The following is a 12,938-nucleotide window of genomic DNA, read 5'->3' as shown; positions in this document are numbered from 1 at the left end:
GTTAAGATTTTAGCTTAGGTTCTGTCTGATAAAGGGTGACTTGATTTCCAAACAAGTGCCAGGTCCTAACAGAGCTATAAATCTGAGCAAAGACACAAGTCTACTCCATCAGTTCTTCCACATATCGAGAACAACAAGAGACTATTTAGAAATCATTCATCAGCAGGATACAGTTTGTCAAATGTATCAACCTGCTTCCTTTCACATAAAAAATCATCAGGCATTATACAGCAAGGTGCTAACACTATTCCAAATAAGACTTTAAATCCAGCCAGCATTAAATCTATTATGACTCTACTGCCAATTCCTAGAGATTGCTTGTGTTAAATGTGTTATTTGGAATTTTAGATCTTTGGATACTTCTCAACTGAAGGAGATTCTCTTGCTCACCAGTTGGATAAAGAAAATTTGATTTTCCTTGTGTCAGAAAAACAGCGAATTGCAACTTCAGGTGACATTTTTAATTTCCCTTTTTAATTGGTGTAAGTTTAATAATTTTTTCAAAAATAAATATCGAAGACAACACTAATCCCATTAAATCATCTTTCTGTTTACTTACTTGTTCAATTCTTCATACATGAAAGGAAATTACAGTTTCAGAAGAAATTATACTTGCCACTGAAATTGAAATATTATCATTGCTCCAAGGAACATTGAATAGCAAAAGTGAAGGTGAAAACATTTGTATTTTCCTGACAAGATCCAGACTTCACTTGAACCTCTCTACCATGGTATCTCAATAATGCAAGCTTCAATACCAAACAGAATCATATGTTTAATCTATAGAATTACGTTTTCAAGTTAGGATTTCTCCTTATACTCTCAGTCACCCTCAATTATCTTGGACAGGCCTACCTTCATCTCTGAAACCATGACTTTGGGCCACTCATCAAGGGGCATTGTCTCAGTTTAGGAAGTTTTCAGTTCTTATGTTTCATCTGTTTTCCAGTTTGGACCTAGGACCTGAAGACCTCTCCACTGTTGACACTGGATTTTCTCCCCTTTTCTCCACCTAGGATGGGAGAAATTCAGGAAGTGAAAAGGCAAACCCTGGAATCTTCTTTCAGGATTGCATCCCATATTCTTAAATGATGTGCACAGTGTGGGTCAAACCTGATGTTTCTTTACAAAAGCACCTAGACTTTTGTGAACAAAGTCCACTTTTATCCTGGACCTTTACTTAGCCCAACCACAGCCCATCGGAGCTACCACAAAAGAACAAACACAAAAGATGCCGCCCTGCTTAGCTGAGAAGATACCAGAGCTCAAGAGAGGCATGCTGTGGCATCCTAAGTTAGAACTTTGAAAGCATTTTTCTAAAGAATAGCTATAGCTCATTTTCCCCTCAAATAATGTGTGTTAAGGTCTCTACTGTGGGCTGAATAGCTTTCCAAGTACGAGGACACAGAAATGACGACAAAAGACGTAAATCCCTGACCTTGTGGAATTCACAGTCTCACAAGAAGAAACAAACAACCCAAAAATAAAGCAAGTGAAACATAAAGTGTGTCAGGTAGCATTCATGATATAGGGGGAAATGAAGTTAGGTAGTGGAGGAAAGTCAATCAGAAATACAGGAAGGAGAAATTGGTTTGGGGATGGCAGTAGCAGGTTGGTCATGGAAGCCCCACTGAAAAGAGAGAAGTCTTGGAGAAAAGTGAGAGAGAGAAGCATGCATTTCAGAGAGAGGGTGACGGAGAAGACTAGAAGATGAGGTTGGCGAGATCAACCTCAGTGTGCCTGACGATGGGTGAACAGGAATCTGCAGGCCATGCTAGAGACTTCTGAATGACACAAAAAGCTGCAAGAGCACTATGGGAAGAGAGGAGGCTGATCTCAGTTACACTTTAAATGTTTATTCTGGCTCCAGTGTTGACAGTAGTCTAAACTGGGAAGTGGAAGCAGAGAGACTGATGGTAGCTTGGAATAGAACACTGTTTTTCAATTTTTTAAAAAATATTGATCTCTAAGGAACTTTTTTCTCCTACTCTCTCCTCTCCTCCTAGCATACCTTGTTCTATGATATTTTAATATATCAAATATTCACTACTAAGGGTATCTTTTTTTTTTTTTTTTTACCGGTACCAGGGATTGAACTCACAACCACACACACACTTGCAAGGCAGGCACTTATGCCGCTGAGCTAAATCCCTAGCCCTACTAAGGGTATCTTATTAAGATATATATATATGACACCCACGCATATATGTGTGTGTATCTTACTAAAGTGTATGTGTGTGTGTGTGTTTACACCTTGTTGGGGCACTGTTTTCTCTGCTGCTGCTTGGATGAGTGAATACTAGAGTGTGATATCTAGTCACTTTTTTGTTAGAATTTGCAATTATAAAAATTAAATCACCATGGAAGGTGAGTGAATATATGTGTCTTTATCATTTAGTACATAAACATAGAAATACCAAAGTGTACAGTATTTCTTTACAAAATGCACAACATTCAGAATAGCCTTGGTAACAGCACTGAAGTAGTTTTACCCTATAATACTGTAAACCTGTAGTATTATGTTTTTATTCTGTTGAAAAACACAATGGTGACAATTCAAAGATTCCTAAGAGATGTGAAAAAAAATCTAAAAAAAGAGAGATGATTCTAAAAGGTAGTCAGAGAACTCATTTTCTGTGAAATGTCCACACCTAAGTCTGCATGAATGGTGTGTGGGTGTGTATCTTACATTTGTCTGAGAATTTATGTACCATGTTTAGTTGCTGAGCTCTATAGATTCAGATCGTATCTCTAAGGATTAAAAAACAGCAGTTACTAAGTTTTATTCTACTTATGTTTTTAAGCAACTGAGGGCTTTCTAGCAAAATGTTGGTTGTTTGCCTTTTTCTTTTTTTAGACCAACCACAGATGAGTTGTAGAGTCTTTACTGCTGAAACTTTAAATGAATATTGTACTATTGACAGGTAGCAGAAGACGAGATGTGATTAAGAGCATCGTCAAGATTCCCCAATTGGATTTACTAATAACAGCTTCTCAGAAAGGATTAATAAGGGTCTTTAACAACCAGGTAATCAAAATCTTAGGTTGTTCCCCCGTTCTTTCCTTCTCTCCTTCCCCCTTCCCCGCCTCCCTTCTCTTTCCCAGCTCTCTCGTCTATTCCCTGTGTATGTTTGAGGTAAAATGGAAACCATATTTCAGAGTTATTACAAAAATTTTTTTTTCAAAAAATGCACCCTGGGCAAATTTTAAAAATTTTTGTTTTTATTGGTACATATTTGCAGTATGCAATGATTACATTCCTCATGGGGAGCTGGTACATGTACTTAATCTTAATTCTCTTTTGTTCACCCCTTCGCTCCCTTGCTCCCTCTCCATCTCTTGGTTCCCTTTCCTTTTGCAAAAGATCTATCTCCCTATTTCCCTATTTTTTACTATGCTCTTTATAATTTGAATTTCTCATATATAAAGTCATGTGGTACTTAAATCTGTGTGCCCAATTTATTTCACTTCACATTATTTTCTTAAAATGTATCCATTTTCCTACAATTGACTCAAGTTTATCCTTTTTTCATACAAGAGTAGTACCTCACTGTATTAATGTCTGGGGAAATTATTGAGATTTTGGTAACTGCCTGTGGCATGTTTCTCAGGCATATCAAACCACATGACAAGGTGGTAGTTAAAAGGTGAACCTAGACAACTTCTCACATGAAAACAGGAAAATGGACAAATCAAGTGATTTTGTCATCATCCACCTATGTAATGAAAAGCCCTACCAAGAACCTTGGACTTGGTGTTAATAAAATGATTCCAAGTCCAGCCCTTCAATTTAACTATTATGTTAAGTAGGGAATTTAATAAGCCACTTGTATCTTTTCACATCTCTTTTTTCACATCTATTCCTCTCTTTCCAAGAAGACTGTAGTGCACATCAAGTGAAATGATGAATGTAGAAGTACTTTATCAGCAGTCAATTCCTGTATAAGTTGTAGGCATGCCATTCCTTTGCAGATTTTTAAATTTTGGACTTTCATTTTCAAAACATAAGATTTTATGGATGCAGCTTGAAACCATACTCATAAGTGAACTAAATCAAACTCACACCTGTGAACACCGAATAGTTTCCCTAGTGTAGGAAATGATTCAAATATATAAAAGTACATGATAACCATGATTCCCCATTATGTGGCCTTGAAGCCTTATAAAATTTTCACTCATAAATTGGAATGGCTTTATTCTGGGCTGTTTGATATTATGGCCTATCATGCCGTGAACAGCCCTTTTGAAGAAAACAAGACATCATAATAGCTAGTGCTGATTTAATACCATCTTGTCTTAAAGCCGTACCAAACTATGGCTCTTCTGTCTCCATTGATTTTATCATGTTGTAGCTTGCTGGATTTTATCGTATGTGGTAGTATAAACAAAAATTGTTATAGGCAAAGAGACAATATAGAAACCATTGATCATTTTTTCTGTTAGCTGGTTCTAAATACTCTACAATGCTGTCATCCACTTGAATGGTGTTACAGTCTTGATATGTTTGATGCTATAGCATATAAAGTTATATTCAAGTATTTCAAAGAAAAAGACACTATGGTAACTACTATTAAGTCGGGTTATTTGGTGGTGAAGCACTAGGTTGCTGAAAGTGTCATGCTTTAACCTGTATTGTTATGTTGTTATGCCCCTTTTTATCTCAACCTCTCCCTTATTCATTAAAAAGTTATTTAATTTTTTAAATTCCTTTTTTAAACTAAGGGGAAAAAATAAAAAATCTAGCAGGATATATTATAGTAACTTTTTTGATTTCCTATCAACTTGAAGTCCTGTAATACCCCCGTTATCTTGTTCTGACTGATTAGACTCTATTCTGCTCTGTATGAAAGTATCAAGTATCAGTAAAGGCAACTACTTTAAAGGCAATAAGATTCACTATGATGCCCATTCTGGTTTGACTATTATCCTCTTTTGAGGTGCTGTAAGATTTACAAAGTTTAGGTTCTATTGGTCTTGTTCTCTACTGTTACATTTAACTTTATAATACCTAAAGAGATAGACAATTCTTCTTAAGGAAGCAAGAGGCATTATGGTAGCCATTGTTGATAACCTTGTACTCTGTTTTTACATCATGTGCTATGTCTAGCCTTGGTTTTGACTGACAGCTTTGTTTTATCATGCTTGATTTTATTCTCTTACAAAAAAAGTAATAAGATCTAAGGGAGCAATAAAGCCCAAAATGTGTAAATTTTGTTGTAATAAAGAGAGGGAAAGAAAAGTGCCCTGAAGGATACAACAGCAAGGGTGTTTAGGTGTGTTACATAGAAGACCATATTAATATTTTGGATTGGATTACTGAACACAACTGTTTGCATTCTCACTGTTTGAATGTTCGCTTTGTGTGTTTTGATCCTGTGACCTGAAACACCGTTTCTAAGATGATAGCGAGTAATCTATTAACTGGTGATAGCGTACTGTTTTTTGTCTTTTTTGCTTTTCTGTAGTTCTGAATTACTTGTACCCTTACACTGTTTTGTTTGTTCTGCTTTTTTTTCTCTTTTTCCTTTTAAATAAAATATTTTTTTAAAAAAACATAAGATTTTAGAGGAATGTATGATGGCATAGTCAATACAATATTTCACTGCAAAAATTAAAGGTGAATGTTTGGTGTTAAACATATTTTAAAAATTCTAATTAGTTCATTTCCAACTTGTGATAGTCTTTATATAAGTAAACAACCATTTGAAACAACCGCTGTATGATTGAAGTTTCCACAATAATTTTCAACCGTTCAATAACACTCAGTTCAAGGAGTCTTTCAAAAGTTGACATGACAGGCTATCAGCTATGTGAGAAGAGGAGCCACTAGGCCTTGGAGTCAGGCCCTGGTGATGTGGGGTGTGAGCATGGAGCGTGGTTCCGGCGCAAACACAGCTGTGGACATCTTCATTCTCTGGATTCTCATTGAGAACCACGGACCTTCCCTCCCAAGACACTTGTGCTAGATGAATAAGTTAGTGCCCACATAGGGCTTAGCATCATTGTAAGCGCTCAGTACATATCATCAGTTGCTATTATGAAGAAATGATGGGAAAACAAACGTGATTTTCCTCATTTAATATAAAAACCTTCCCAAACTCTTTTTTTCATAGTGGATCATTTCCCATCTCACTTTTTACCTTTATTTCTTCAAAAATGGAACTAAGATGGTATCTAAAAAACAACTAAGGAAGAAGATAATGATCTACATATTAAACAGATGCTATATGAAATAAGTTTGGTGGCCCTGCTGTATTTCCAGAGATACTTTACACACACACACACACACACACACACACACACGCACGCACACGCACACACAGGCTTACAGATGCACACATACATGCTTACAAACACACACATCCATTTCAATTAAGATGAGGCAAATGGAGAGCAAAGATTGCTTAAAATTAGTTATTTCAATATTTAATACATCAAAAATAATCAGGTATCTTATTTGCAAGGATATTACATGCCTTGCAAATAAGATGACAGACTGTATGAGAAAAATAATATGCCACAGGGATAATTTGTTAAAATGTAACTACTAATAACTAAATACATTTTCATAAGTTAATCCATATTTTAGGTTGTATCTGAAGTAGAACTAACACAGTTAAATATTTTCCTGATGATATGAAATATAAATAAAATTTTGGCACAACAGATAAATTTTAGAACTGTAGAAGATATTAATAAAGATTGTGAAAGTTTCCAGAAGGTAAGAGAATTCTAAGCAAGTGACTTCTACTAAAGATGGATGTTGGGAAGTAGAAGAGGAAGCTGCAGCTCTTCTGTTCTGCTGCTTAACATTTTCCTTACAACGTTTTCTTTTTCTCGTGTAGAAACAAGTCCCTGGTTAGTGAAGCCTTCTGAATGCTTCAGGTGGAATACAGTCTGTGGGTGGCTGTGACACATAGTTTTAATGCTCTCCCCAATGTTTTACATAATCTTTTCTGTTTCACATAATCTTTTCCTTCTGGGAAGTCACTTTCTAGATGTTTCCCAAGACCATCTGAGTATGTAAAAAGAAACTGGGTCGCTGAAATGCTTCAGTTACTTACCTCCAACTTGGGAGAAGCTCCTTGTACCTACTAGCTCTCTGCTTAGGATGAATCTCTGATGCTCACCTAGCATGGTACAGTACTTAAGGATAATGTTCACTCAACACATCCCTATGGAATAAAAGAAGATGCCCCTTGAGTAGAACATTTTTGGAGAAATATCTTTTCAGTGAAACAATGTTATGTTTTTCTTTGCAGCTCCTATGTTCGTACACCTTGATCTAGTTAGCATTCTTTGAACTACACTTATCATTGCTGTTAGTATTATTTGCATTTCCCACATTTGTTATTAAATATTGCTTTGAATAACTAAAGAATGTAAGGGAGTGTGCATGTAGGATCAATAAAAGATCAATAAAACTGGTAACGTGTTTTTAAAGCATACTCACCCAGCTTAAGGACAAGCCAAAGAGGTATTAAGTTTGTTCACTGCAAACTGTGTGCAATATTTCACAAACACAAATGTTTTGTGGGCAGGAGAAACAGGAAACTAAAGGAAGGTAGAATGACCAGTAACATTAAGTCATGGAGAGATTGTGTTGCCATAGAGTCAGCATCCTCATCTTTTAAATACATGCCAACTAGCTTTCATTATCCTTTTCCTTTATTCATAGATGAAAGTTCTGATCAGCACCAATATCACAGTAAGTATACTTCGAAATTCTCTAAGAATGTCAGAGTTTTGATGAGGTTTCTTTCCTCCACAGTTAATCCAAATCTTGATGAACTGCCTTGATAGGCTCTGAGTATAACTTATTTCACAGATTGTCAATTTATGTTTATTGGGAAGTAGCAAAGAAGATGCAGGTATTGCTTCCTGGAGTTAAACTATCTGCAAAGGATTTCTAAGAAACTGGCTACTCCTGGGAAATTCAAGTTAAGAACTTCTGAATTTTCTAAGCACTCACTATTGAGGAATATAAAAATGGACACCATCCAAATTATGGAACAAGGAAGTATCTAAGGGAAATCATTTCAGAACTTTTCATTTTAAATGACAACATAAAAATTCAAGAGCAATTTTATAATTCATTTATTCTATATCACTAACATAAACACAATCATTGGGGCAGATATAAAGTTATAGTGACTTGATTTCAGAATCCTGCCATGGACTTTTGAGAGGCAAGGAAATGTTTGGTTTTTTTACCCTGCTTACATGTACTGGATGAATTCACTGAACCACAGAGCAGGGTACCATCCAGCTGGCAGAGTCGGGACTCTCTGTAAACCTGGGAGTTTCTGTTTCTTAGATAGAACAAATCCATTAAAATTCAAAACAGGTTTAAGCAAAGACTCAAGGGCCTGGTTGAAGACATATAACAGTTTCTGGCAAATGAGATCCTCCTAAGTGGAAGCCATTGTTTCTATCCAGCTGTGTGTGGTGGTTATTGTAGAGTCTGTCTGTGCCAGCTTGGTGACTTTAGATACAGGACAAACTTCATGGCCTCAATTTATGATTGATTACATGATTACTAAGCTCTTTGCCAGTTAAAAGTTATAGCATGCAGCAGGGCCAGAGAACACTTATCACTGTCCTGAACCTACTGGTCTCTCTGTGCCCAGGGAAAGAAGTAAGTAACCTCCAGAAGTGACTAAGGTGAAACTCTGCATCTCTGCCAGCTGCCACGTGCATCAGGGAGCAGTTGCTCTGCTTGCTGAGTCAGTCAGTCTCCGGCTGATGGTACTGAACAATTCAGGGTGCTGGTGAAAGGGATGCAGAGGTGAAGCTTTCCTGACGCCATTCAGATGGAATGCAAGGTTTCTCTGCACAGTGGAACTTTCAATGTCCATAACCTGCCCTTAGTACCCACCACTATGCTAAAAAGCAAAGGTATTATAACTTCAATTCTTATGCGTTTCTGGCAGGATACCTCCTGGATTACTGGATGTGATTACCTCTCCCAGCTGAAACGAATTGTGGCCACTACAGAAAGGACCGTCATTGTCTGGGATTATAAAGCTCAAGGGGGCAGTCAGGTACTGTGCTAAGAGAAATACTCAAAAGAAATGAGACTGTCTTTCCAGAGCTGGTAAAGGGAATGAACAGTCTACTTTCTTCTATGTCCCCTCACATAGAAAACAAAGGAATTTAACTAAATAATCCCTTAAGTCAAGCTCAGCCCTCATATTCTGTAATGAAAAGGGAATGTTTTTCTGATTTACTATACATTTCATTCAGGGTTTTGTTTTGATTTGGAGAGGGAGAGAGCAAGTCATCTTTTTTTTTTTTTATTAGTATTTGTTTGGTATACATGATAATTACATCCATCCAGAGAAATTGGTACATATACAAATCACTTCTTAATCATCTAAATGTTATCTTTCTGTTATCAAGCTTATGTTATCAAGTTCAAAGTCTTTATCTCCTGTCCAGTTTTATTAGATAAAGAAAATTACTAATGTGCCAAAATTACTCCAAAAGTTCAATAAGACATCTAAGAGGTCACCAGTTAGCCAGTCTAGTGGGTCTTCAGATTCTGCAGACATTTGAAAGTAATGAACATTTTCTTTGCACTCAAAAACCATTCAGTCCTGAAGGACTTCATGAATAAACATAGCACACAATGTAATGGATCATCAAGTTATGCTATTAAAAAAGGAGCAAGTACAATAGGGGTTGGGGAAGAGGTGAGATTGGTGAGCAGTAGGGATACAAAAATCCTCAGAAACAGGCTGACCGTGAAGGGCATGGGAGTTTAAGAAACAGTCTAATCTCTGAAGTTTACTTGTTCCTAGCATCTGTAAGAAACCAAAGTTTTAGTGCAATTTGTCAACAATTAACCAACTACTGATGTCAAATGATGTCAAAGACTGTAATCTGTTGTTTGGTGCGCTTTATTACACACCGTGTTATCATCTCGTGACATTTTACACGAGGGTTTATGAATTTCTGAAACCCTCAACTTCAGTCTGGTCTTTGATCATCGTTTCTCCCTCAAGCTGTCCTGTATTCACTGTTGCTTTTTCAAGCTTGTGATTTCTCGAAGGCTCTCTCCCATCTCCTGGAACCTCTTCCACTTCCCTTCCTGCCTCCACCCCAAGAGGGTCATCTGGGATTGTGGCCCTCAGCTCTGCGCTTTCCAATCCACCTTTCAACCTGCGCAGATGCTACAGCCCCCTCTGCCTTTCACAGGGGCAGAGCACTGCTAGGAAAGCACAAGCCACCCAGGCTGGCGTCTTTACAAAGCCAGGTCTGCACACTCAGCCCTGCTCCCTGCGGCTCCGCCCATCTGCGCACCTCCTTGCGGCTCACTCTCCCTGCTTGCAAGTCTTCCTAAATGTCATACCCTTCTCCACCTCTCCTCTCAGCATATGAAACCGCCCTTGTTTTCCGGAGAAGACTGATGCTGTGGCTTATCCTCTATCAAAGTCCAGCCCCCCCCCCCCCCCAGGAAAATCTTTGCATGTGACACCGCTTTCTCCCCCTGTCTTGGGAGAGGACTACACTCCACAGTGTCTTCTCTTTCTGTCTTTCTGACATTCGTCTCCTTTTAGGGTTTCTTTCTTTTTTTTTTCTTTTTTTCTTTTTTTTTTTTTTTTTTGTCTTTTTCATTTTTATCAGCATCCTCGCAATCTCCTCTTTGTCTTTCTCTCCATTATTGAGGTCCCAGATCAAAGGTCGTGGACACCAAGTGGCTTCTGCACTTTATACAAACTGATTCACTTCCCCCAGTGCATGTCCTGTTATATGACTGATTCTATTCTGCTGTCTTCCCCACGAGCATGGTAGCTCCACAGACTCAAAAACTGTCTCGTTCATTACGGTTCATCCACACTCAGAATAATCCTTGGCACATAATAGAAGCTCAGTAAATATTTGTGGAATGACTGAACTTCTGAATATGTTCAGCTCCTACTCATGCTAGTGCAAATAGGACATATACCAAAATTTTTAAAAAATATTTTTCTTCTATCTTAGAGACATAGAAGAACTAGAAGAGCAAATGGTTACATAATTTGGTGAATGCATTCAATAGTACAAATGCTTCACAAATGCATGTTGAATTTTTGTGGATAAATCTGAATATTAGGAACTTTTTCCTGATTATACTTTATATAATACATGGGACTTTGAAACTCGATTTTCTTGGTTTTTTTAACCACCTAGTTTTATGTCAATGACCTGATAACACCTGAACCTTTCCATAGTCCTTGTTAATATTTGCTTACAAATCCAAGAAAAGGCCATTCACAGTAATGCATCATAAAATCTCATTACTTACTGAGCTAGAAGTACGTAAAACACCACGTTGGGTTCATAGTGCATATTCATTAACTTTTGCTTACATATTTATTGTTTGTTAATTTTGCTATTTTTTAAAAGTCCTTTTATCACTGTGAGAGTATCAAAAATAAGAAACACCAATAGGAAATACTTTATTTTATTTTATTTCATTTTGTTGGCTAGTAATTGAACCAAGGCCTCATGCATGCTAAACACACGCTCTACCATGAGCTACACCCATAGCCCTGACAATATTTATTAATTGGAGCAATATAATAACTCATTAAAACATTCATCTATTTCTAGGAAAACTATTTTGTCATCAAGCCCATGGATCACTGCCTTTTGTGTGTGTGTGTGGTGCCTCTGCCTGACCAGCTGTGCCGAGAAGATATCCTCCTGGGGGATGATGGTGGTTTTGTGAGCAAATTCACAATGAATAGTGATGACTTTGGACTAAAGCAATCAAAAATCAAAAAGAAACTGCAAAGTCAGATCTTAGACTCAAAGAACTTTAAAAGGTAAGAATGGTCCACTTGCTTTAATAATCATAGTCATTATTTATTTCATATTATTTAGGGCAGAAAGAAGATGCAAGATCTTATGCTGGAGATTTGAGAGTCGAATCTGTGCAAGAAATGTTCTTTGTCTCAAGAACCTTTCAGTATAAGAGGGAAGATGGACAGGAAAATGAGACATTGAAATTCCTTTTTTAAAGTTCTACTGGCAAATAAAACCTCCACATATTTGAATAGGTTGAAGAGTTTAATTAAATCCTTAAAAGCTATATGTGTGACTGTTTACTAGCACTTGAATATAAGGAGATTTTAAACATAAAAGCAATGGATACAGAATTCAAAGGAAAATTTTGATAGATCTGACCATATACCAACAAAAACCATTTGAACCTCAATATATCCATTTAATAAGTAAATAACAAACTGAAATGAATGTCTACCACAAATACTACAGACAACATTTATCGGTCTTAGTTTTTTTTATATGTCTTAGAATTGAATTAAAAAGCAATAACTCCCCAAGGGAATAATGAACAAAGGCCACAAACGGATTAAGTCACACACATGCACCAATAGTACAAACAAAATGTCAGTAAACATTCCAAAGTGATCACCAGACACAAACACTAACAGTATGGCCAAGTAATGAGGTCAAGGTTGATATGACTGTCTTCCTTTTAATTTCAGCATCTTTAAATTTTTTTTTGTTTGTTTTGGTACCGGGATCAAACTCATGACCAAGTGCCGCTGAGCTAAATCCCTGGCCCATCTTAAAAGTTTTTAAAGATACGTATATAGTATTTTTTGTTAGTAGAGAAACATAAACTTTATACTAAGTTCCACTTCCCTGTTAACCAAGGAGTACAACTTAAAATCAGATACCATTTTTTCCTTATAAAATTGAAAAAGATTATAACTAAGAAGACACTGTGAGATAGGCATTCTGCACACTGTTGGTGGTAGAAAATTGAGTCAGATGAACCTTTCCAGAAGGCAACTGAGGAAGATGCACCACACATCTTCATAATGCTTTGGGATCTGGAATGCCTGTGTATTCCAAATTATAAGTATGGTTGAAACAGCTACATTGCTAATGGTAAATAATAGTGCCCAACAGTAACTAACTTA

General features: G+C 36.9%; 1 protein-coding gene across 1 annotated transcript in view; it reads left to right on the top strand.

Annotated features, from left to right (window-relative positions):
- Positions 1-12,938, top strand: part of Wdr64 (WD repeat domain 64) — a 139,934-nt gene that overhangs the window by 22,467 nt on the left and 104,529 nt on the right. Inside the window, exons 5-9 of the mRNA XM_003474268.5 lie at positions 349-451; positions 2,925-3,028; positions 7,679-7,708; positions 8,934-9,044; positions 11,599-11,813. Of these exons, the coding sequence (XP_003474316.4) occupies positions 349-451; positions 2,925-3,028; positions 7,679-7,708; positions 8,934-9,044; positions 11,599-11,813 (563 nt within the window). The remainder of the gene's footprint in view (positions 1-348; positions 452-2,924; positions 3,029-7,678; positions 7,709-8,933; positions 9,045-11,598; positions 11,814-12,938) is intronic.

Source organism: Cavia porcellus, unplaced genomic scaffold (genome assembly GCF_034190915.1).
Source record: "Cavia porcellus strain 051 isolate PalLab524CR breed Dunkin Hartley unplaced genomic scaffold, mCavPor4.1 scaffold_26, whole genome shotgun sequence".
Taxonomy (NCBI): Eukaryota; Metazoa; Chordata; class Mammalia; order Rodentia; family Caviidae; genus Cavia; species Cavia porcellus.
Note: the sequence above shows the minus strand (reverse complement) of the source record. Positions and strands in the feature narration are given on the sequence as shown.